Source organism: Balaenoptera acutorostrata, chromosome 8, assembly GCF_949987535.1.
Source record: "Balaenoptera acutorostrata chromosome 8, mBalAcu1.1, whole genome shotgun sequence".
Classification (NCBI taxonomy): domain Eukaryota; kingdom Metazoa; phylum Chordata; class Mammalia; order Artiodactyla; family Balaenopteridae; genus Balaenoptera; species Balaenoptera acutorostrata.
The window spans coordinates 32,217,639-32,245,501 of NC_080071.1; the positions used below are offsets into that span (position 1 = coordinate 32,217,639).

General features: G+C 36.5%; 1 protein-coding gene across 1 annotated transcript in view; it reads right to left on the bottom strand.

The window, feature by feature from the left end:
* Nucleotides 1-27,863, bottom strand: part of TLK1 (tousled like kinase 1) — a 164,368-nt gene that overhangs the window by 101,464 nt on the left and 35,041 nt on the right. Inside the window, exon 2 of the mRNA XM_007183263.2 lies at nucleotides 14,791-14,909. Coding sequence (XP_007183325.1) covers nucleotides 14,791-14,909 — 119 coding nt within the window. The remainder of the gene's footprint in view (nucleotides 1-14,790; nucleotides 14,910-27,863) is intronic.

Sequence of the window (27,863 nt, forward strand, 5' to 3'; positions counted from 1 at the left end):
CGCGCGCAGCAACGAAGACCCAATGCGACCAAAAATAAATAAATAAATAAATTTATAAAAAAAAAAAAAAGACTCCACACTTCCACTGCTGGTTGGGGACCTAAGATCCTGCATGTTGTGCAGTGTGGCCAAAAAATAAAAAAATAAATAACATTTTTTTTAATTAAAAAAAAAGAACCACCCCCCCCCAAAAAAAAACAACCTCCTGGAAGTTAAAAATATGATAGCTGAAACACACAGGGAAAAAAAAAGGATGAATTCAAAGATAAAGTTGAAGACATCTTCCCAGAAAGAGACCAAAAAACCTCGAAAAAAGAAAACTAGAGAATCAATCCAAGAGGTACAGCTCCAAATGAGAGTTCCAGAAAAAAAAGAAAGAGAAAATTAATGAGCTAAAATTATCAAAGAAATAATTCAAGACTTTTCAAGAAATGAGAGAGCAGCATTGACATATATACACTACAAATGTAAAACAGATAGCTAGTGGGAAGCAGCTGCATCGCACAGGCAGATCAGCTTGGTGCTCTGTGACCACCTAGAGGGGTGGGATGGAGATGCAAGAGGGAGGGGATATAGAGATATATGTATACATATAGCTGATTCACTTTGTTATACAGCAGAAACTAACACAACATTGTAAAGCAATTATACTCCAATAAAGATGTTTAAAAAAAAAAAAGGAACTGGAAAACATTAGTTTTTGGATTGGAAGGACACACTTTTGAACCAAGCACACTGGTTCAATGAAGATCCATACCAAGGCACATTATAATAAACAAATTTAAATGCCAAGGATTTGAAGCTTCTAGAGAAGACTAAACAGGAATACCTACAAAGGATCAGGAATAAGAATGGCACTGGAGTGCTCAGGAGTAACACTGGAACCTAGAAAGCAATGGAACAATGCCTTCAAAATTCTGTTAAAATGATTTCCAACCTAGAATTCTACACCCAAACTAACAACCAAGTGGGAAGAGGAGAATATGCAAGGTCTCAAAAATCTGACTACCCATTTACCTTTTCTCAGGAAGTGACTAGAGAATCTGCTCCACCAAAACAGAAGAATAAACCAAGAAAGAGGAAAATATGGCATACAAGAAACAGGAGCTCAAACACGGGACAGACACAAAAGGAATTTCCATGATGATAAAGAAGAGGGATTCCAGGATGACAGGCACCCAGAAGAAACAGAGAGTAACTAGCCTAGATAAGAATGGAAGAATGGAAGATTTCAGGGGTATGTCTACAGAAATATAAGAATAAAATAAATAAATTTATATTTGAAAATGAGAGGTTTACACACCTCTGCTGGAGATTATATGGATGCTTACACTGAACACTAACAAATTAAAGAAATAAATCAACTCTAGGAAAAACAAAAAGTTGTACAAAAGAAGAAACATAATCATGGAATCTCACAGCTGTGAATAAAATTTACAGTCATAACATAAACAATGAAATAATGACCTAACCCAAAACTAAAATATTTCTAAATCAGGATAGGGTCAGGGAAGTTTGAGTATTTCTACAGCAGTAGAGGGTTGGATCATTTAAGAGTTAATGCCTCATCTTCTATAACAGGAAGTCAATAAATATCTAAAACTGAAAAAACAAAAAAGACAAAGAACTATAATAGTCTTACTTAGAAATACAGACATAAATAAAACAAAACACATATAGTATAATAAAAAGCTACAGGTGAGAAGGACTGCCTCTATGAAGGGTAAATGTAGGGTTAAAAGAATGGGGCATGCTTCTACTAATTTTCATTATAGGCTTGGTAGGACAAGTTGGCTTTTAAAACTCTGACCATGGATTGTGTGTCTTTTCCTTCTTGATCTGTAGGAATTCTTTACATATCCTTGGTATGAATCCTCTATGACTTGGCCTTTTCACTCATACATTGGTATAATTTGAACAGTTTCATTATCAAATGGTTTCCTTTATGGCTAGAGCCTTTTGTGACCTATTTATGACATCTGTCATTATTCTTATTAAAGCTTTATTATTTTTCACATTTAGACCTACAGTCACTTGGAATTGATTTTTCTATCATGGCAAGATATGAAGGTCGAGTTGTTGTTGTTTTTTCCCAATGTGGCTATCCAATTGATCCAGCATCATCTATTATAAAAGACAACCCTTTCCCCACTGCACTGCTGTGTCACCTTTGTCATATATCGAGTTACTATATATGAAAGGCTCTGCTGCTGGACTCTATTCTGTTCCATCGGTCTATTTTCCTTTCCTGTGTCAATATCACAGTGATGTAATTCTACTCCTTGGTACATAACTAAGAGAACTGAAAACATATGTCTACACAAAAACTTGTATCAGTGTTCACAGCAGCATTATTCATGTCAAAAAATGGAAACAACCCAAATGTCCACCAACTGATGAATGGATATACAAAATGTGACACACATCAATACAATGAAACATTCAGTCATAAAAAGAAATGAAGTATTAATACATACTACAACATTCATGAACCTTGAAAATATTATGCCAGGTGAAAAAAGCCAGACACAAAATGCTATGTACTATGATTCCATTTATATGAAATGTTCAGAAGAGAAAAATCCATAGAGACAGAAAGTAGACTAGTGGTTGCCAGGGGATGAAGTGTAGGGTAGGAAAGCAGGGGAATGAGGAGCTGCTGTGAATGTTTATAATATTTCTTTTTGGGGTGATAAAAATATTCTGGAATTAGTGGTGATGGCTGCACAGCTTTGTGATATACCAGAAACCACTGAAAAGTACACCTTAAAAGGGTCAATTTTATGGTATGTGAATTATATCTCAATATAAAAAGTTTCAAGTTATTGAGGAAAAGGGAGCACAGTTGGGGGGGGGGGTGTGACAAAATCTAGTACATAATCACTTATACATTCAGACATACAGTATGTGCACATGCAAGCACACACTCATAGACTTTTGAAGCCTTCAAAGCAGAGAATAGAGTTGTTTTTTCTTTTGCAAACATTCATGAGACATTTTTTAAAATATAAAAGCAACACAGGCACATAGAAAAAATTTCATTACAGAAATATAAATATTTCCCTCCCACATCAGTCCTACTATTCAGAGGCAACAACTTTTTTTAAAAATTTAACTTAATTAAATTTAATTAATTAATTAATTTCTTATTTTTGGCTGCGTTGGGTCTTCATTGCTGAGCACGGGCTTTCTCCAGTTGCGGCGAGTGGGGGCTACTCTTCCTTGCAGTGCACGGGCTTCTCATTGCGGTGGCTTCTCTTCGTTGTGGAGCACAGGCTCTAGGCGCATGGGCTTCAGTAGTTGTGGCACTCAGGCTCAGTAGTTGTGGCTCACAGGCTCTAGAGCGCAGGCTCAGTAGTTGTGGTGCATGGGCTTAGCTGCTCTGCGGCATGTGGGATCCTCCCGAACCAGGGCTCGAACCCGTGTCCCCTGTATTGGCAGGTGGATTCTTAACCACTGCGCCACCAGGGAAGTCCGAGAGGCAACCACTTTTTTTTTTTTTTTTTGATATCTTTTTTTTTTAAATTTTTTATTATTATTATTATTTTATTTTATTTTATTTATTTATGGCTGTGTTGGGTCTTCATTTCTGTGCGAGGGCTTTCTCTAGTTGTGGCAAGCGGGGACCACTCTTCATCGCCGTGTGCGGGTCCCTCACTATCGCGGCCTCTCGTTGCGGAGCACAGGCTCCAGACACACAGGCTCAGCAATTGTGGCTCACGGGCCCAGTTGCTCCGCGGCATGTGGGATCTTCCCAGACCAGGGCTCGAACCCGTGTCCCCTGCATCGGCAGGCAGACTCCCAACCACTGCGCCACCAGGGAAGCCCGGCAACCACTTTTTTAAAAAGTTGTTTTTAATTAAAATTTTCAATACGTAATGCAAACAAACTACTTCGGTTCATTTCTTATCATCTTTCTAAGGCTGTATGTCTGCACTAACAAATTAAATATACGTTCATTGATTCCTCCCTTCTTACTCAAAAGATAACGTTATGCAGACTGTCCCACATTGCTTTCTTTTCTCTTTATGTTGGAAAAATTCCAAATCAATACATAGATAGCTTCTTCATTCCCCTTTTCCTTTGCTACTTCCTTTCTTTCAAACAGGTGCAGAGTATTCCACTGGATGTACTACATTTCAATAATTCTTTATTGACCTTGCCATAAAAGATGAAGAACTTAGCTCACTGGGATCACAACTTCCCCTTCTTCCTGATATATTTTTATTTTCAAATCTTCAGTTACTTTCACTTCAAATAATAAAAAAACATTTTTATTCTTTAACTTTAAACTGTGCACGACTCCTTAATATGTAAAATAAAATAAATCTTTACATTTCCTCCTTCTCCCAACATGATAGCTACACTATAACTTTACATCAGTACAATTTATAACATTTACCTTTACCTTCTATCTGTATTCCTGCAACAGAGCCACAAACTCATGCCACAAGGATCTGTGGCAAGTAAAATAAACAGGTGAAGCAGGCTTGGGATAAGAGAAGAGAAGTGGCATATGACAGAATATCAGTTCTTTCTCTTCCAATTTTTGTTATCAGCTATGAACACTGAATTAGCAAATGGTGAATCCTTTATGCTAAGGGAAATACAGGATTAGGTTCCTGCAAGCTTCTCATCACAAGTTCATCAACTGATCAACACATAACCTTGTTTTGTTTTTTGTTTTTTTATATATATATCTTGGCTGTGCTGGGTCTCCATTGTGGGTTTCTCTCTAGTTGTGGCGTGTGGGCTGTCTAGTTGTGGCACACAGGTTTAGTTGCCGCGCAGCGTGTGGGATCTTAGTTCCTATACCAGGGATCGAACCCACGTCCCCTGCATTGGAAGGCAGATTCTCAACCACTGGACCACCAGGAAAGTCCCCATAACCTTGTTTTATATAAAAGTGTGTTTCTGTTTAAAGACCCCTTGTTTAATATGTACTGTCGATTCATTCACATTGAATTCATGGCCAACAACACTGTAACTCATGCCTGCATGAAGCTAATCTAACAAGCATATTTTCCCCCTAAGGCACATCACAGTCTTCCTGTGCTTAGAACACTAGATAACACTTGACTACCACCCTGAGGGGCTATTTTAAACAGTAAAACTACCAACAAAAAGCACAAAAATGTGAAAAACATGGCATTAAGTAAACTGAGAAAAGAATACTTGTTTACAGTATGAGAGCTGAAAATGTAGGCAGAGTGTCACTTTATTCAGCCTCAGGCGACTCAAATTTTTCACCACTCTGCATATGCACAGGCCCGTGAATGACCAGCAAAAGCAATGTAAGTATTGGTTTTGAAGTCACAAATAAGTTGAATAAAGAGTATTGATTGTGTGTATCTATCAAATCAAGCATATAATCATATTGTGCAAATCCTGTATAGCCTTGCTCTTTTATATGTTTGAACAGTCAAAATCCAGAAGAATTATATTAAAATCCCTCAATATAGCTGTATTTTGGGCTTCCCAGGTGGTGCAGTGGTTGAGAATCCGCCTGCTAATGCAGGGGACACGGGTTCGAGCCCTGGTCTGGGAAGATCCCACATGCCGCGGAGCGACTAGGCCAGTGAGCCACAATTGCTGAGCCTGCGCGTCTGGAGCCTGTGCTCCGCAACAAGAGAGGCCGCGACAGTGAGAGGCCCGCGCACCGCGATGAAGAGTGGCCCCCGCTTGCCGCAAATGGAGAAAGCCCTGGCACAGAAACGAAGACCCAACACAGCCATAAATATAAAAATAAATAAATAAATTAAAAATATATATATAGCTGTATTTTAATAAATTTACCATGTATTTTTAGAACTGTTTGCTATATAAAAGTTTATAACTGTCTTATCTTTTTTGTGGATGCTTAGTCCTTAAAAAGTATCTACCTTTGTTTCATTCAGGCTTGTGGTTTTGAAGACTGTTTCATTTGATACTCATTCATGCATTCAAAAATAATTATTGAGGGCCTTAGTATTGTTGTAGATGTTAGGGATATAGCAGTGAAAAAAAAAAAAGACTTAGGTCCAAGTGCTCATGGAGTTTACATTACAAGAAGGGAAACAGACAATAAACAAACATATAAATATTTAGTAATATATAAGGAACCAATAAGTACTTTAAAAAAACTAAGTAGAGAAAGGGAGAGTGGTATAGGTATCATACCTATACATAGAGCAGTCACAGAATGCCGCTCTAAAGAGGTGACATTTGAGCAGAAACTTGAATGCAGTGAGAGAGAAGTGTGTTTGAGGCAAATGGCAAATAAACCAGTGTGAGTGCAGTAGTGGGACAGTTATTAGTTGAATAGGGTAGTCTAGAGCTAGATCAGAAGGTCTACTTAGAGTACTGAATTTCATTTTAAATGTGATGGGAAGTCTTTGGAAGGGTCTGAAGTTGGGGAGAAACTGATTGCAAATTTGTATTTAATTCTACTTTCTTTTACTTTATGACTGTCTGAACTATTTCCTTTCCAGTTACTTCCAGTCTTTGTCATTATGGGGGGATGTTTCCTATCAACAACCTAAAGATGGATTCTCATTTATTATCATAATATATACTTGGCTTTATTTCTTCCATATTATATAATCGCAGATAAAAATAGAATATTTTTGTTTCCTCTTTCTGTCTTCCTCACTTTTATTAGACTAAGTTTCTTTTTGTTCCTCCTCCTACACCCTATCACAGTAATTTAAAAGTTCTATGTATAATATCTCTGTTGCTTGTGCTTATTACTTTCCTACTTTTAGCAAACATATAACCCTATTCTTCTCTATAGACAAATCAAATCTTAATGAATTATTCTGTAGTCCTAGATGATTTTCTTACTGTTCTCCCCTGTTCCTCTTCTCCCAGAGCATGATCACTATCAGAAATATGATCCTTCGAATGCTTTTATTTCCACATTGCAAACTCCTGGTGTCACTATTATTAAAATTTGCCCCTACTAATACTGCATTTCACAGGCACATTATCACCATCAATTTAAATAAAAACACTGTAAGAGTCATTGCTCACCACTATGTTACATTCTGTAAGCTTTACCTTTATTTATTTATTTATTTATTTATGGCTGCGTTGGGTCATCATTGCTGCGCACGGGCCTACATTTGTTTTTAAATTTAAATGAATATTTTTAAAATACAAGCTTACCCCCAAAAGAACAGTAAAACCAACATTAATTCAATATCATCACCCAACATACAGTCCATACTCAAATTTCCCCTGTTGTCTCAAAAATGTCCTTTAAAACTGTTTTTCTCCCAATCCAGGAGCAAATTTAGAACCCACGGATTCACACATTGCATTTGGCTACTAAGTCTCTTTCGTCTCATCCAACCTAGAACAGTCCCTCTGTTTCCCTTTGTTCTTCATGGCACTGAATACTTTAAAGAGTCCAGGCCAGCAGGATGTCCCAGGAGTATTTCCTCATGATTAAATTCAAATCAAACATTTGCAGCATGAAAACTACAGGTGATGAGTGTTCTTCCTATTGCATCACCCTCAGGATACATATAATGTCAGGCTCTCTGTGACATTGCCAATGCAAAGCTTGACCTTAATTATTATGGTGGTGACCAACAAATCTCTCCTTTTTAAAGGCATATTTTCTCTTTTATAATTAATAACTAATCTATAGAGTGAAACTTTGAGACCTTGTAAAACACTGTTCTCCAAAACATTTTACTAAATGGTTTTAGCATCCATTGATGATCCTTACCTTAATCAATAATTATACTAGGAAATACTGTGTTGATTTTCTGATTCTATATTCCTTCTACATTAGGTAACATTCTTCTAAGAGACTGCCACATAACAATAAACATACCTAGCTTGGTTCCTAAGTATCATTCCCCACTAAAATGAAGCAGGGCTCTTTGAAAAGGTCTGTTCACATTCAGCACAGAGACCACAGTGACACTAGAGAGAGATGGTAGAGTTGTGTATGTATACATAAGCATAAAATTGGCAAAAATATTTATATTTCTTAAATCTAGATAAAGAGTATACAAGTATTCTTTGTAAAATATTTTCAATTTTTCTAAAGGTATAGTATTTTTTTCAAAGTAAAAAGTTGTTTAAAAAAAAAAAAAACTGGGGGGAGGAGGGGAGACCCTGCAGGAATGCATAAATATCAGTTTGAGAGAACAGAAATAAATAAATGGGTATAGAGTGTCATCGTAAAACTAAAACTAGAATATGTAACTTTAAAACATCAGGAAAAACTCCATTTGTCCAATGGAAAGCAACGAGTAGAAGGGAACAAAAGTCAAGTACGATTAGAAGATATCAGCCAATAGATGGCAGAACCAAGTCAGAAAATAAAAATAATTATAAGTACAATGGACTAAAACCCACCATTTAAGAGATAAAAATGCTCATATTCCATCAAAAAAAGTTGACATGTTGTCTACAAGAAACACACTTAAAAACAATAAAAATTAAAGAATAAAAAAACATATACCTAAGACAATATGAACCAAAAGAAAGTTGAGGATAGTATTCTTAAGATTTGAAAAAACAAATTTTTAAAAGAAATTATATAGTCATGAAATGAAAAGAAGATATATGCATGTAAAAATATAGCCTCAAAACACATCAAGCAAAAACTGATAAACTACAAGCTGAAATGAATAAAGCTGAAATGTATACATCAATAATCACAGTTAAAGATTTAAAAATACCTCCCTCAGAAGAAGATAGCTCAAGCCAACAATACAAGGAGATAACTAAGATCTGAACAAATGCAATTAGGAGCTATTAGATATGAAATGTTTATAAAACAGGGCACATTTCAGGATTGATGCCATACGAACTGTATTTTCAAAATGTAATGCAGTAAATTATAAGTCTGTAACAAAAGGATAGCTCAAAATAACTAATAATCTAAGAGGAGGGAATATACAAATGTTTACAGTAGCTTTATCTGTAATTCTTAAAATACTGAAAGTAACCTAAATGTTCCTTATCTAGAAGAAATGGATTAAAAAGAACTGTGGTATACTTTTACACACTACTATATAAAAAATAGATAATCAACAAGGATCTACTGTATAGCACAGGAAACTATACTCAATATCTAATAATAACATATAATAGAAAAGAATCTAAAAAAGAATATATATACACATATATATGTATGTATAACTGAATTACTTTGCTGTACATCTGAAACACAATATTGTAAATCAACTATATTTCAATAAAATTTTTTTTAAAAATTGTTGTATATTTTATACAATAGGATACTATTCAACAATAAAAAGTAACTATTGGTAACATTACAACAACATGGATGAATCTCAAAGAAATGCATTATGCTAACTTATAAAAAGTCAGACTCAAAAGGCTACATATTTACAATACTTACCCCATTTATATGACATGCTTGCAAAGGCAAAACTATAAAAACAGAAAACAGATCGGTGGTTGCCAGAGGCAACCTAAAGGGGTAGAGTGCAAAAGGACACCGGGGAGTATTTTAGGAACTATTTTATATCTTAATTGTGGTGGGAGTTACACAACTGTATACATTCACAAAACTTATAGCAGAACTATATGATAAAAAGGGGTGAATTTTACCCTATGTAAATTATACATAACTTAATAAAAACAATGGGGGGGGGGCTCTCATAACCAAACACTTAAAATCTATACATTTTATCATATGTTAATTCTGTCTCTATATAAATAAGTAAATAATCTAATTCATTCAACTCAATAGCTGGAAGAAGAGCCACGGAGCAAATCCAAAATAACAAGTAAATTATGATGACAGAAATCAATGGGAAAAAAAAGTGAAATAGATTAAAACCAATATCTGTTTCTTTGATTAGTCAGAGCTCTGGCAAGAATGAACAGAAAAGGAGAACTGAAAGAATAAACAGAAATGAAATAACAAAGGAGATTTTTTTAAAGTGTTATAACCATACACTAATAAGTTTGAAAAGCTTAATTGAAATAGATTAATTAAGTAATATTAAAGAAATTTAAATGTGAAAGACCTTCCCTGCAACAAACCCCAGGCCAAGACAGTTTTACAGGTAAATGTCTACTCATCTTCCCATGAACATTTTCTACAACATACAGGATGTTGAAAAAATTGAAAATAGTGAAAGCAGCAGCAGTTCATTTTATGGGGCTAGTGTGACACTGTTTTATAAAACAGACAAGGTAGAGTGATGAAAATGTTCTGTATCTTAAAAGGAACATGGATTACTACGAGTGTACACATTTGTCAAAACTCACTAAATTATTACTCTTCAGGTCTGTGCATCTATTTCTCTTATAAGCATATATGTAAAAATCCTAACTAAAATAGTTAATCATGTATTAAATCCAAAAGTATTTTTTAATATTTATTTATTTATCTTTATTCTTTTGGATGCGTCGGGACATCGTTGCACTGCATGGGCTTCTCTCTAGTTGTGGCGTGAGGGTTTTCTCTCTCTAGTTGTGGCGTGCATGCTCCAGAGCACATGGGCTCTGTAGTTTGCGGCATGCAGGCTCTCTCATTGAGGTGCGCAAGCTCAGTAGTTGTGGCACGTGGGCTTATTTGCCCCACAGCATGTGGGATCTTAGTTCCCCGACCAGAGATCGAACTTGCGTCCCCTGCACTGGAAGGCAGATTCTTTACCACTGGACCACCAGGGAAGTCCCCTAATAAAGTGTTTTTTAAAATAGTGTATCAGGGACTTCCCTGGTGGTCCAGTGGTTAAGAATCTGCCTGCCAATGCAGGGGACATGGGTTTGAGCCCTGGTCCGGGAAGATCCCACATGCCGCGGAGCAACTAAGCCCGTGCACCACAACTACTGAGCCTGTGCTCTAGAGCCCACGAGCCACAACTACTGAGCCCACATGCCACAACTACTGAAGCCCGCACGCCTGGAGCCCGTGCTCCACAACAAGAGAAGCCACCACAGTGAAAAGCCCGCACGCCACAATGAAGAGTAGCCACTGCTCGCCACAACTAGATAAAAGCCCATGTGCAGCAACGAAGACCCAACACAGCCAAAAATAAATAAATAAATAAAACAGTGTATCATAACCAAGTAGGGTTTATCACAGCAATGCAAACTTCAACATTTTTTTAAAATTTGTTATACTTATTATTTTTAAAACAAACAAAAACGTCTTAACTAATCAGTAATAGAAAAGTTCTTCTGTAATTTGGTCATGGTTATATACACAAAACCTATAACAAACACTACACTTAATGGAGATACTTTAGATGATTCCTTCTCAACAAGACATAGTACTGAAGCTCATGACCAATATAAAAAAAAAAAAATTGGGGGAACATAACTATTTCTCTTAGAGAAACCTAGAGAATCAACAGAGTAGTACAACCAGTAAGAGACCAAAAGCAAGACTGCTACATACAAGACCAGCCTATAAAAATAAAAAAAACCCCTAGGTCAGCAATAGCCAACTAGAAAATATAATAATACTTCAGCCACAAAAACTTTAAAGTATCCAGGAATAAGCCCCCAAAATTCATAAGAACTAGCCAAGAATTCTTAAGAACTCTACAGAGAGAACTGAACAAATGGAAAGACATTTCATGTACAACCTAATCTTATAGATTTCAGTACTCCCAAAAGTAATCTATAAATTCAATGCATTCAGAATAAAAATTCCATTTGAATCTTTTAAGGAAAAAGATACAAATAAGCTATTATAGAAGAATAATCCCCAAATGCTAACAAGCAAATAAAGAGATGCTCAAATTTTATGAGGGAATAAAGATCCATAAATAATTAAGTCAACCTTACAAAAGAAGATTAAAGGAGAGACTTGCTCTACCATATAAAGAAGACATACCAAAATACAACTGTATTCTTTTTTATGTGATATTGGCACAAGAACACAGAGAGCCCACCGGAACATTAGAGAAATCTCAGACACAGACTGGTATATATACATGGCAACTTAATATATGATACAGGTGCCAGTACAAGTCAGTGGGAAAATATGGATAATTTAAGAAGCATTGTGGAGAAAACTGGTTTACTACATGGAGAAAAATAAAACTCGATCTCTATCAATATTATGTAAAAGATAAGGCCTCGGACTAAAGAGTAAATATAAAAGTAAAACTGTACAATTAATAGAAGGAGCTGTAGAATATCTTTGTGCCTCAGGGGTGGGGAAGAAGTATTTAACTTTTAGAATACCATCAGAGTCCACTGGACCCAATTTTAGTTTTTTAGCTTCTTTTTCAAGTAATTCTGTTTGTAATAATTAATATTTCAGGACTTTTATTCTTTCTTAGAGATCATCCATAGAATAAAAATAAGATTTATTTTTAATAGAATAAAACACATTCTAGCTTGCAATTAATTACCAGATGTCCACTGGCCTTTCATCAATCTACAATACATTACGGGATCTTACTGATCTTATTTTTCCTATATTTTGTTATTATACCATCCTAGGAACTCATCATTACTTATCACTGTTCATCAATTATTCCCAACTATGCTAATACAAAGAAAAACCACTAAAATAAAAAGAAAATGGAAGAATGATGGTATGATAGGCAAAATATTGGCCTCCCAGTAATGTCCATGCCCTAAACACCAGAACCTGTGAATGTTATTTTACATGGCAAAAGGGACTTGAAGATGTGATTAAGGATAAGAATTCTGAATTGGGGAAATTATACCAGCTTATCCAAATTGGGGTGGGCCCAATCTAATCACATGAGTACTTAAAGGTGAAGAACCTTCTAGGCTATGGTCCAAAACATATGACTGCCAAAGAACTGTAAGAGAGATACAACATTGCTGCCTTTGAAGATGGAGGAAGGAAACCACCAGCCAAGGATGCAGGCAGCCTCTCAAAGCTGGAAAAGGCAAGGCAAAAAGATCCTTCCCTAGAGCCCCCAGAAAGGAATGCAGCCTTGCAGACACCTTGATTTTAGCCCAATGAGAGCAGTGTCAGACTTCTGATGCTACAGAACTGTAAGATAATAAATCTGTACTGTTTTGGGCAACTTGGTGATAATTTATTATAGTAGAAATAGAAAAACAACACAGATTAAATCACCTAAAAGGACGATGCAATAGTCAAATAAATTTTGATCTTTTAGTTATCTTCTTGCCTTGCCCGAAGTACCACATCATCTTTCAAAAATGTATAAATGACTAAGAAACCATCTTTGTAGTCTGATTTTAGCTTTCATTTGACTCCAGCTGAGAATTAAGAAATTTTCATTTTCCACTTAAGATAATCAAGAGAAGAAAATGACAGAAGAAGACAATTTATAATTATTAGACAAATCAGAAAATAAATACAAAGAGATAACAGCACCTAAAATTGATGATGGTGACACTGACTATATAAATGAAATCTGAGTCTTCAAATGACAGTATCCTAGATGAATTTTCACAAATTCAAGAATCAATGAATTGGACAATACATTTCTAAGGGGGAAAAAAAAGGGAAACATGGTATTCTCATCAGTTAAGTCATTCAACTGAAGGACTTCACCATACAATATTCTGCAACAAGAACCTGGACCATTTCATTATGCTCAAAGGACACATAACAATATCCTTCATCTTTTATGATGTTTGTGCACCAAGATTTACTTGATACAAAGAGATTTTTAAGTATGTTTAAATTCATATAAAATTTCTAATAAAGTTGTTTTTCATTATAGTTTTATTCTTATTGTTGTAAATTAGTAAAATAACAAAATATAAACATAGCAAAAAGGTCTATTTGACCCAGATGGTTAATGGTGACGACTGTTTTTCTTAGGTACAGACCATAAAGCAAAAAAATTGGTGAGTTTGAATACAACAAAATTAAATAGTTCTGTACAATGACGGATACCATGAACAAAGTTAACAGACATGACAAAATGGCAAAAGTTATTTGCGCTGTATGTAATCAACATGGAATAAATATGTAGAATATACAAGGAACATGGGAAAATCAGTTTGAAAAAGAAAGTAATTCTGACAGAAAAATAGGCAAAGAACTGGAACAATTTATAAGACTCCCAAAGAGCTAACACGCATTGAACAAAAGCTCAAAATAACTGGTGGTACAAGTAAGACAAAGATACATTATTTTGTACCAACTGGACTATCAAAAATGAGGAATCTGGAGGATGCCAAGTGTTTCTGGGATATGGAGATATAGAAACAGTTGTACAAAACTAATCTGCTGAGAGTGCAGGTTAGTTTTATTAGTTTTATACAACTGTTCTGAATAGCAATCTTGCACTGTTTATTCAATTTAAATCTATACATACCCTATGCCTTATCAATTCTGCTCTTGGGAATATATTCTAAACAAATGCTCACAAAGTTCCATAAGGGAACAATTACAAGAAATTCACTGCAGTGTGAGGTAGTGGGGAGTTGGAGACAACCTGATATCTACCACTGGAAGGCCCAACAGATACACTAGTAATTTTACGCAGCAGTGGATTAATGTACAGATAGGAACATACACAATAGAAACATGGGTGATGGGGCAAGGAAGAATCAAAAACAAAGGACAGGAGAGGTAAAAATTATGTAAATGGGAGAAAGGCAGTACAATCTACCAAACTCCTTTTTACCCCTGAAACCTGTTATGCTATATTATAACATAATGCCCCAAAATATATTATGCTATACTAGGAATCAGGTATAAAAACAATGGATTTTTTTCTACACATTATAAAAATTATAGTAAGTATAATTTGCTGTTAAGTACGTATGTAGGGATCCTTTACAAAATATAGTTTATATCATTTAATACAAGGAAAAAATGTCAAAGATTACAATTTTACTCACTTTAGCTCCAACACTGCAACTGCCCGTGCTCCCAGTGCTCCCACTTGCAACTCCTGTAAATCTAGCTTCCAATAATTCTTGCCTTCTTGGATCCAGACTATGAAGCTCATCCATTGCACCTATTAAGATAAAAAAACAAAACAAAAAAGTACACGCACATACATATATATGTATTTATATACACACATCACAAAATATGTGTATGTAATTAGTTGAGATGTAAATATAAACTTAGTGAATTCTAAAAACAGATGAAAGTAAGGACTTAAAGATTTTTATAATGTCCACACTTATTTATCAAAATAATCTATGGTGATGGTGGATTTCCAATACTTTTGACTGCAATCTACATTAAGAAATATATTTTCACCCAAATCAGTACACACATACATACATATATTAAAAGTTCCACAAATACTTCTTACTGTATACAGTACACTCCAATATTTTCTAGTCTATTCTAGTCCATTAAAAAGGAAAAACACTGATTGTGAGCTGTTAAACTGATTTCATGAGCCATTAATGGACCCAGGTCCATAGCTTGAAAAATACCACTTCTCATAATGCAATCTCCCTATTCTAAGCTGATACAGAATTTTGGCACTAAGTGGTATTATTGCTTATATATACTTTATCTGACTAATTTTAAACTGGGAAGACTCTTATTACTGTCACATCCCCAAAATTTTTTGTACAGTAGATAGTTTTCAGTTTCTATCAGACAACACACACATGTATCAAGCAGATAACTGAGGTAACATCTATTATTAAACAATAACCCTGAAAATTAAGGGGGAAAAATGAGTGCCCTCCTGTAACTGCTACTATGCAAACTAAAGCACTGATAAAACCTTAGAACTGACATAAATGATTGGTTCTCAAAGGGAGCAGGGAGGATATTATCAGAATTCAGAATCACATGTGGAGCATTTATAAATTACACTAGACCACTTCCATGTACCCTGACATTCCTCTCCTAAAGGTTAAGAGCTATTACTATAAATCTTACCCTTTAAAATTCCCTTCATTACCTTCCATCTTCATCTGGATAGAGGACTACATGGATAATGGCCATCCTTCCATGTTTATTAGCATTCCTGTACCTGCATATATCTTCCCTGGCCATTCCTCATTCTTCCATCTTAGACAAAAAGGTAGCTACCTTCAAAAAGCTAAAGGCTTCAGTTCTTGCTTTTGATCCCATTCCTTCTTGATATTCAAGGAATCTTGCATTTGCATGTATCCCTCCCTCTCTCTTGCATCTTGTCCCTCCCTGCCTCCTCCTGCCTCATTTATATGTCTTTAAAAAAGAAAAAACAAAAACAAAAAAACTTTTGCTTGAATTTCATGCTATTAATATTACCATTTAATCCTTTCCTTGAACTAGTGATTTATAACCCTATCCTCCTTAGGTCCCTGGAATCTGGTTTCTATTATAAGTATACTCCTGACAATGTACTTTCAAGTATCATCAGTACTTCCAATTTTTTTCTGATCCTGCTATTGCATCAGAAACAGTCATTGTCAGATGATAGATAGACAGATAGATAGATAGAGAGAGAGACAGATAGATAGACAGATAAGAAGAGCATTTGCTCCAAGGCTCTGATATTTTTTTCCATTTTCTTCATAATGTTTGACAAGCAGAAGTGTCTAATTTTGGTGAAGTGAAAATTATCTAATTTTTCTATTTACAGTTATTATTTTTCTATTCCTTCCAAGAAAACTTTGCATGTCCCAAAGTAAAAAACATAGTGGATTTAACCAAGATGGCGGAGTAGAAGGACATGCTCTCACTCCCTCTTGCGAGAACACCAGAATCACAACTACCTGCTGGACAATCATTGACAGGAAGACACTGGAACTCACCAAAAAAGATACCCCACATCCAAAGACAAAGGAAAAGCCACAATGAGATGGTAGGAGGGGTGCAATCACAGTAAAATCAAATCCCATAACTGCTGGGTGGGTGACTCACAGATTGGAGAACACTTATACCACAGAAGTCCACCCACTGGAGTGAAGGTTCTGAGCCCCACGTCAGGCTTCCCAACCTAGGGGTCTGGCAATGGGAGGAGGAATTCCTAGAGAATCAGACATTGAAGGCTAGTGGGAATTGATTGCAGGACTTCGACAGGACTGGGGGAAACAGAGACTCCAATCTTGGAGGGCACACACAAACTAGTGTGCGCATCGGGACCCAGGGGAAGGAGCAGTGACCCCTGGGGAGACTGAAGCAGACCTACCTGCCAGTGTTGGAGGGTCTCCTGCAGAGGCGGGGGGTGGCTCTGTTTCACCGTGGGGACAAGAACACTGGCAGCAGAAGTTCTGGGAAGTACTCCTTGGCATGAGCCCTCCCACAGTCTGTCATTAGCTCCACCAAAGAGCCCAGGTAGGCTCCAGTGTTGGGTTGCCTCAGGCCAAACAACCAACAGGGAGGGAACCCAGTCCCAACCATCAACAGTCAAGTGGATTAAAGTTTTACTGAGCTCTGCCCACCAGAGCAACAGTCAGCTCTACCCACCACCAGTCCCTCCCATCAAGCCTCTTAGATAACCTCATCCACCAGAGGGCAGACAGCAGAAGCAAGAAGAACTACAATCCTGCAGCCTGTGGAACAAAAACCACATTCACAGAAAGACAAGATGAAAAGGCAGAGGGCTATGTACCAGATGAAGGAACAAGATAAAACCCCAGAAAAACAACTAAATGAAGTGGAGATACGCAACCTTCCAGAAAAAGAATTCAGAATAATGATAGTGAAGATGATCCAGGACCTCGGAAAAAGAATGGAGGCAAAGATCGAGAAGATACAAGAAATGTTTAAAAGACCTAGAAGAATTAAAGAACAAAGAAAGAGAGACGAACAATACAATAACTGAAATGAAAACTACACTAGAAGGAATCAATAGCAGAATAACTGAGGCAGAAGAACGGATAAGTAACCTGGAAGACAGAATGGTGGAATTCACTGCTGTGGAACAGAATAAAGAAAAAAGAATGAAAAGAAATGAAGACAGCCTAAGAGACCTCTGGGACAACATTAAATGCAACAAGCTTCACATTATAGAGGTCCCAGAAGGAGAAGAGAGAGAGAAAGGACCAGAGAAAATATTTGAAGAGATTATAATCGAAAACTTCCCTAACATGGGAAAGGAAATAGCCACACAAGTCCAGGAAACGCAGCGAGTCCCATACAGGAGAAACCCAAGGAGAAACACGCCAAGACACATAGTAATCAAATTGGCAAAAATTAAAGACAAAGAATAATTATTGAAAGCAGCAAGGGAAAAACAACAAATAACATACACGGGAACTCCCATAAGGTTAACAGCTGATTTCTCAGCAGAAACTCTACAAGCCAGAAGGGAGGGGCATGATATACTTAAAGTGATGAAAGGGAAGAACCTACAACCAAGATTACTCTACCTAGCAAGGATCTCATTCAGATTCGATGGAGAAATCAAAAGCTTTACAGACAAGCAAAAGCTAAGAGAATTCAGCACCACCAAACCAGCTCTACAACAAATGCTAAAGGAACTTCTCTAAGTGTGAAACACAAGAGAAGAAAAGGACCTACAAAAACAAAGCCAAAACTATTAAGAAAATGGTCATAGGAACATGCATATTGATAATTACCTTAAATGTGAATGGATTAAATGCTCCAACCAAAAGACACAGGCTTGCTGAATGGATACAAAAACAAGACCCATTTATATGCTGCCTACAAGAGACCCACTTCAGACCTAGGGACACATACAAACGGAAAGTGAGGGGATGGAAAAAGATATTCCATGAAAATGGAAATCAAAAGAAAGCTGGAGTAGCTATACTCAGATAAAACAGACTTTAAAATAAAGAATGTTACAAGAGACAAGGAAGGACACTACATAATGATCAAGGGATCAATCCAAGAAGAAGATATAACAATTATAAATATATATGCACCCAACATAGGAGCACCTCAATACATAAGGCAACTGCTAACAGCTATAAAAGAGGAAATCGACAGTAACACTATAATAGTGGGGGACTTTAACACCTCACTTACACCAATGGACTGATCATCCAAAATGAAAATAAATAAGGAAACACAACCTTGAAATGACACAACAGACCAGATAGATTTGATATTTATAGGACATTCCATCCAAAAACAGCAGATTACACGTTCTTCTCAAGTGCGCACGGAACATTCTCCAGGACAGATCACATCGTGGGTCACAAATCAAGCCTCAGTAAATATAAGAAAACTGAAATCATATCAAGCATCTTTTCTGACCACAACGTTATGAGATTAGAAATGAATTACAGGGAAAAAAACGTAAAAAACACAAACACATGGAGGCTAAACAATACGTTACTAAATAACCAAGAGATCACTGAAGAAATCAAAGAGGAAATCAAAAAATACCTAGAGACAAATGACAATGAAAACACGACGATCCAAAACGTATGGGATGCAGCAAAAGCAGTTCTAAGAGGGAAGTTTATAGCTATACAAGCCTACCTCAAGGAACAAGAAAAATCTCAAATAAACAATCTAACCTTACACCTAAAGAAACTAGAGAAAGAAGAACAAACAAAACCCAAAGTTAGCAGAAGGAAAGAAATCATAAAGATCAGAGCAGAAATAAATGAAAGAGAAACAAAGAAAACAATAGCAAAGATCAATAAAACTAAAAGCTGGTTCTTTGAGAAGATAAACAAAATTGATAAACCATTAGCCAGACTCATCAAGAAAAAGAGGGAGAGGACTCAAATCAATACAATTAGAAATGAAAAAGGAGAAGTTACAACAGACACCGCAGAAATACAAAGCATCCTAAGAGACTACTACAGGCAACTCTATGCCAATAAAATGGACAACCTGGAAGAAATGGACAAATTCTTAGAAAGGTATAACCTTCCAAGACTGAACCAGGAAGAAATAGAAAATATGAACAGACCAATCACAAGTATTGAAATTGAAACTGTGATTTAAAATCTTCCAACAAACAGAAGTCCAGGACCAGATGGCTTCACAGGTGAATTCTATCAAACATTTAGAGAAGAGCTAACACCCATCCTTCTCAAACTCTTCCAAAAAATTGCAGAGGAAGGAACACTCCCAAACTCATTCTATGAGGCCACCATCACCCTGATACCAAAACCAGACAAAGATACTACAAAAAAAGAAAATTACAGACCAATATCACTGATGAATATAAATGCAAAAATCCTCAACAAAATACTAGCAAACAGAATCCAACAACACATTAAAAGGATCATACACCACGATCAAGTGGGATTTATCCCAGGGATGCAAGGATTCTTCAATATACGCAAATCAATCAATGTGATACACCATATTAACAAATTGAAGAAGAAAAACCATATGATCATCTCAATAGGTACAGAAAAAGCTTTTGACAAAATTCAACACCCAGTTATGATAAAAACTCTCCAGAAAGTGGACATAGAGGGAACCTACCTCAACATAATAAAGGTCATATATGACAAACCCAGAGCAAACATCATTCTCAATGGTGAAAAACTAAAAGCATTTCCTCTAACATCAGCAACAAGACAAGGATGTCCACTCTCACCTCTATTACTCAACATAGTTTTGAAAGTCCTAGCCACGGCAATCAGAGAAGAAAAAGAAATAAAAGGAATACAAATTGGAAAAGGAGAAGTAAAACTGTCACTGTTTGCAGATGACATGATACTATACATAGAGAATCCTAAAAATGCCACCAGAAAACTACTAGAGCTAATCAATGTATTTGATAAAGTTGCAGGATACAAATTTAATGCACAGAAATCTCTTGCATTCCTATACACTAATGATGAAAAATATGAAAGAGATATTAAGGAAACACTCCCATTTACCACTGCAACAAAAAGAATAAAATACCTTGGAATAAACCTACCTAGGGAGACAAAAGACCTGTATGCAGAAAACTATAAGACACTGATGAAAGAAATTTAAGATGATACCAACAGATGGAGAGATAGACCACATTCTTGGATTGGAAGAATCAATATTGTGAAAATGACTATACTACCCAAAGCAATCTACAGATTCACTGCAATCCCTATCAAATTACCAATGGCATTTTTTACAGAACTAGAACAAAAAATCTTAAAATTTGTATGGAGGCACAAAAGACCCCAAATAACCAAAGCATTCTTGAGGGAAAAAAATGGAGCTGGAGGAATCAGACTCCCTGACTTCAGACTATACTACAAAGCTACAGTCATCAAGACAATATGGTACTGGCACAAAAACAGAAACTACAGCAATGCAACAAGATAGAAAGCCCAGAGATAAACCCACGCACCTATGGTCAACTAATCTATGACAAAGGAGGCAAAGATATACAATGGAGAAAAGACAGTCTCTTCAATAAGTGGTGCTGGGAAAACTGGACAGCTACATGTAAAAGAATGAAATTAGAACACTCCCTAACACCATACACAAAAATAAACTCAAAATGGATTTGAGACCTAAACGTAAGACCGGACACTATAAAACTCTTAGAGGAAAACATAGGAAGAACACTCTTTGACATAAATCACAGCAAGATCTTTTTTGATCCACCTCCTAGAGTAATGGAAATAAAAACAAAAATAAACAAATGGGACCTAATGAAACTTCAAAGCTTTTGCACAGCAAAGGAAACCATAAACAAGAAGATAATCCTCAGAATGGGAGAAAATATCTGCAAACGAATCAACGGACAAAGGATTAATCTCCAAAATATATAAACAGCTCATGCAGCTCAATATTAAAGAAACAAACAACCCAATCCAAAAATGGGCAGAAGACCTAAATAGACATTTCTCCAAAGAAGACATACAGATGGCCAAAAAGCACATGAAAAATTGTTCAACATCACTAATTATTAGAGAAATGCAAATCAAAACTACAATGAGGTATCACCTCACACCACTTAGAATGGGCATCATCAGAAAATCTACAAACAACAAATGCTGGAGAGGGTGTGGAGAAAAGGGAACCCTCTTGCACTGTTGGTGGGAATGTAAATTGATACAGCCACTATGGAGAACACTATGGAGGTTCCTTAAAAAAACTAAAAAGAGAATTACCATATGATCCAGCAATCCCACTACTGGGCATATACCTAGAGAAAACCATAATTCAAAAAGACACATGCACCCCAATGTTCATTGCAGCACTACTTACAATAGCCAGGTCATGGAAGCAACCTAAATGCCCATCGACAGATGAATGGATAAAGAAGTTGTGGTACATATATACAATGGAATATTACTCAGCTATAAAAAGGAACGAAATTGAGTCATTTGTTGAGACGTGGATGGATCTAGAGACTGTCATACAGAGTGAAGCAAGTCAGAAAGACAAAAACAAATATCGTATATTAACACATGTATGTGGAACCTAGAAAAATGGTACAGATGAACCGGTTTGCAGGGCAGAAGTTGAGACACAGATGTAGAGAACAAACGTATGGACACCAACGGGGTAAAACTGCGGTGGGGTGGGGATGGTGTTGTGCTGAATTGGGAGATTGGGATTGACATGTATACACTGATGTGTATAAAATTGATGACTAATAACTACCTGCAGTATAAAACAAACAAACAAGCAAACAAAAAAAAACAACTAATACTAAATTTTCTTTGGGTTATTTGTATGGAAATATGTTAATATAATGTTTCAGACATTACATGAAATTTCTAAAAATCTTATATGTTCTGGTATAATGTTATAAATCATAATTCTAGTTATTACTTTAAAATGTATATCTCAGAAATAACTAAAAAAAAAACATAGTAATCTTTGTAAGTTTTATGTTTTTCTGCTTAGGTCCATGATTTATCCTAAATTACTATTTGTATATGGTATGAGGGCAAGAATTTTTTCCCATGTGGTTTTCCTGTTTTATTAACCACCATTCATTGAAAAACAAAAACAGCAAAATTCTGCATCCACCAATAAATAGCCTTGGTGGCTTTGTCAAAAGTCAAAAAATATATATATGGTCTAGTATAAAGACAGACATATAAACCAATGGGATAAAATAGAGAGCCCAGAAATAAGAGCACCAAGACCATTCTATGTGGAAAAAAGTCTTTTCAACAAATGGTATTTGAAAAACTGGATATCCACATGCAAAAATGTTAAGTTGAACCCTTACCTTAACACCAAATACAAAAATTAACTCAAAATGGATCAAATACTTAAACATAAAGATGTAAAACTGATATCAATATCATTAATCATTAGGGAAATGCACATTAAAACCACAATGAGATAGATACCACTTCACACCCATTAGGATGGCTATTATCAAAAAACAGACAATAACAAGTGTTAGCAGGGATGTGGAGAAGTTTGAACCCTTGTGTGTTGGTGGTGGGAATGTAAACTGCTGCAGTCACTATGGAAAACAGTATGGCAGTTCCTCAGAAAATTAAACATAGAATTACTACATTATCCAGAAAGTTCCACCTCTGATTGTGTGTATGTGTGTATGTGGGTGTGCTTCACTCCCAAAGGAAGTGAAAGCAAAGACTCAGATATTTGTACATCCAAGTTGATTGCATTATTCCCAATAGCCAAAAGGAAAGAGCATCCTAAGTGTCCACCAATGAATGAATGGATGAATAAATAAAATGTAGTATACACATAAAATGGAATACTATTCAGCATTAAAAATGAAGGAAATTTTGACTAGAACATAGATGAACTTTGAAGACATTACGCTAAGTGAAATATGTAAGACACAGAAGGACAAATACTGTATGAACAAACCCTTGTGTGTTGGTGGTGGGAATGTAAACTGGTGTGGTCACTGTGGAAAATAGCATGGCTATTATACTAAAGTCCTAGAGTAGTCAAATTCACAGAGACAGAAAGTAGAATCATGGATGCCAAGGGCTGAGGGACATGGTGGAATAGGGAGTTAGTGTTTAATGGGTACAGAGATTTGCTTGGGGAAGATAAAGTTCTGGAGATATGGTGGTGATGGCAGTACAACAGTGAGAATGTACTTAATGCCACTGAACCATAACATCTAAAAATGGTTAAAATGGTAAACTTTATTTATGTATATTTTACCACAATTCTTAAAAATAATTTATAAAAAAGAAAATAATAAATCGGATTTAATCAAAAATTTGAATTTGCTAGTTCAAAAAACACGGTTATAAAAATGAAAAGGCAAGGGACTTCCCTGGTGGCACAGTGGTTAAGAATCCACCTGCCAGCTGTTACAGTGGAGGATTACTGGACTGAATGTCAATATTATGACATAGTATAAGTGTGTTTCATGTTTGGTAATTGCAATCATTGTTGCTTTTGTTGTGGTCATCCATGTACAATGCTTGGTGTCAGTCTATCTATCTCTTGTAAAAATAAAATACAGTGTGTGTGTGTGGGAAAAAAAAAAAAAAAAGAATCCACCTGCCAATGCAGGGGACACGGGTTCGAGCCCTGGTCCGGGAAGATCCCACATGCAGCGGAGCAACTAAGCCCGTGTGCCACAACTACTGAGCCTGTGCTCTAGAGCCCGCGAGCCACAACTACTGAGCCCGTGTGCCACAACTACTGAAGCCCGTGTGTCTAGAGCCCGTGCTAAGCAAGAGAAGCCAGTGCAACGAGAAGCCTGCGCACCGCAATGAAGAGTAGGCCCCACTCACCGCAACTAGAGAAAGCCTGCGTGCAGCAACAAAGACCTAATGCAGCCAAAAATAAATAAATAAATAAATAAATAAATACACCTATTTAAAAAAAAAAAATGAAAAGGCAAGCAAGAGACTGCGAGAAAATGTTTACAAAACATGTATGTGCTATATATACTATGTCCACTCTTTGGCTTGGAAACTGGTTGCTGACCCAATAGAATTTAGCAGGAAAGATGAGGACATTAGTCCCTACTTTGACTTGCACCAGCTAACAATGTGGTATTTTGTTTCCCATTGTTTTTGTTTCTTAGATGTATAGCTTCCTCTCCTCCATGAGGTCCTAGAGGAAGCTGTACATTCAAGGGAAAACAAAACAAAACAATTAGCTTCTAACTGAAAACCCTTACTAGGGTTCCCAACCCCACTGTAGTCCTTAACACCTTCTAACAAGTTTTTGTGAGATTTTAAAGAGTCAGTATGTCCCAAAGACCCTGGTATAACTCCTGGCACATAAGAGATGCTTAACAAATATTAGCACACCTGCCTAAAAATCTACCTAACCTTGAATACTAGAGCCTTGCTTCTCAAAATGCAGTCCACTGACAGCAGCATCTGTTATCACCTCAGATGCTTATAGGAAAAGCAAGATCTTGGGTTCCACTCCAGACCTACCAAATCAGAATCCATATTTTAACAAGAGCCTCAGAAAATTATGTACACTCAAGTTTGAGAAGCAGTGCTATAGAACAGAGGATACCACAAACTTTGGAAAGAGCCTAATCATAAATATTTTAGTCTCTGTAGGCCACTGGGCAAAATCATGTAGATGTTTATGTAACAAGAGAGAAAAGTTTCCCATAAACTTTTTGTTGACAAAATTTAAGATGTAATGGGACTTCCCTGGTGGCACAGTGGTTAAGAACCCGCCTGCCAATACAGGGGACACGGGTTCGATCCCTGGTCCAGGAAGATCCCACATACCGTGGAGCAACTAAGCCCATGTGCCACAAATACTGAGCCTGTGCTCTAGAGCCCATGAGCCACAACTACTGAGCCCGTGTGCCACAACTACCGAAGCCCGCGTGCCTAGAGCCCATACTTCACAAGAGAAGCCACAGCAATGAGAAGCCCGCGCACCGCAACAAAGAGTAGCCCCCACTTGCCACAACTAGAGAAAGCTCGCGCACAGCAATGAAGACCCAATGCAGCCAAAAATAAATGAATGAATAAAATATTTTTTAGAAAGATGTATACGATAACTCTATATAATATATTGTAATAGATCAGTCTGATAATGAAAAGAATGCAATTGGCAGGGGAGGGGGGAACATTCTGCTTAATTTGGGTTTCCTATAATCAAAATATATTCCAAGTACTCATCTGATAATGATGATCAGATTTTATGGATTTATCTTTGAAAAAGTCTTTTCTGAAAAATAAGTACTGCTGAATGCTGATATAAACCTGGAAACACATGACTTTAATTGAGCATATTCATTATCTCAAAGGCAGTTAGAGAAGTCTATTAGATTATTCTTTTGATATTTGCCTCTCAGTATGTCACTACAGTGCAGATTAATCACTTCCAATTGAAGGTTAGGTAGAAGTTCCTCAGATGCACAATTAAATTGATTCTGAATTATGGAAACATTCTTTGCACTTGCATCAATGTCTGAAAAATGCTGCTGGAACTGTAGTTTGAGGTTGGAAAATATATTCAAGCAAATTCATGTGGGAATGAAGATCTCACTTTGATGGGATGAGAAGTGTATAAAGCAGCTTGATGGTACTTGTAATTCAAACATTAAGTTATCACTCAAATGACTTTACTGCAGCTAAATTTCACATATCAGCGCTATTTTGCCGTGTAATTCTAGGTTAAATTCATTTAAAAATATTTCCAACTCTGCAGAAAAAGCTGATTTCCAAAGCCAATCAGTATTTGATAATAGTGGTTGAGGGCAGTCCCATTTGTTCAGAAAAATTTCAATCTCAGTCCTAAAATCAAAAAACTGCAATAGGGGCTTCCCTGGTGGCGCAGTGGTTGGGAGTCTGCCTGCCGGTGCAGGGGACGCGGGTTCGAGCCCTGGTCTGGGAGGATCCCACATGCCGCGGAGCGGCTGGGCCCGTGGGGCACAGCTACTGAGCCTGCACGTCTGGAGCCTGTGCTCCGCAACAGGGGGGGCTGCGATAGTGAGAGGTCTGCGCACCGCGATGAGGAGTGGCCCCCGCTTGCCGCAACTGGAGAAAGGCCCTCGCGCAGAGACGAAGACCCAACGCAGCCATAAATAAATAAATAAATAAAAATAAAAATTACTCCCAGTCCATCTATTTAAAAAAAAAAAAAAAAAAAAACTGCAATAAAATGTTACCACTGCTAAGCCAGTCAGGATATTCAGCTTCTATTTCTAACAAAAATTTGTTCAGCTGATGCTAGTTAGGTCCATGAGAGCAAATGGAGTTCACCATTAACAATACTGATTCAATAACGTGATAAATTCACCTATTTTCTGCAAAGTACCTGTTGATGAATAATACAATGAATAACAGCAGGCTTTGAACACCTCACATTTTTACAAACTTTGTAAATGTGTCCAACTAAGCCTTTTTCTGTTTCACACATATTTTTACCACCATCAGCTGTAGCATGTCTTAGCAGATTCCACCTCAGGTTGTACTTAGTGTTTTCTCAACTGTGAAAATACTCTTGCCTGTGGTTGTTCTACACAGATTATTCATAGAGGCTAATTTTTCTGCCACTTCAAACTTGGCATTGACTCCTCCAATAAACAACAACTGAGTAGTATCAATAAAATCTGTGAACTCATCAAGAGACAAGGAAAACCACTCTAAATCTTTCGCCTTGTTTTTAAATTAACTATTGATGTTGTTTCAAATGTCCTCAACTCTTAAGTCAACTGTTCTTGCCAAAAAGTTAATAGTCTAAAACAAGTTTATTTTCTCTGGACACATTTCTTTGCTGCAATCAAACACAGTTTAATTAACTCACCATCAGTAAATAGCTTTCTTTGCTTGGCTAACGAATGAGTCACTCAGAAACTTATTTTGGTGGCAGCCTCATTTTCAATTTTATTTTTTATGAAGTTATGCTGTAATGAGATATTCCATTTTAAATGGACTGTTACTTTAAAAATTTGAGACTTGAGAATACTGTGGTGTATGCTTAGTCTAGAAATGTCAACATATACTGTATTCTATCACACAGTGTCACTGCAAAATAAGAACAATTTCTTGCTATCTAATTCAATAATAAAATAATACACACTCCACTGTGCCGTAAAAAGCATGCCATTCAGAGTCCATTGTTCTCTTCTTTTCTTGTTTTGACATGATGGATATGCAGTGGTATAAAAAATAAATAAATAAATATTGCAGACTGGCAATACACATGGCAC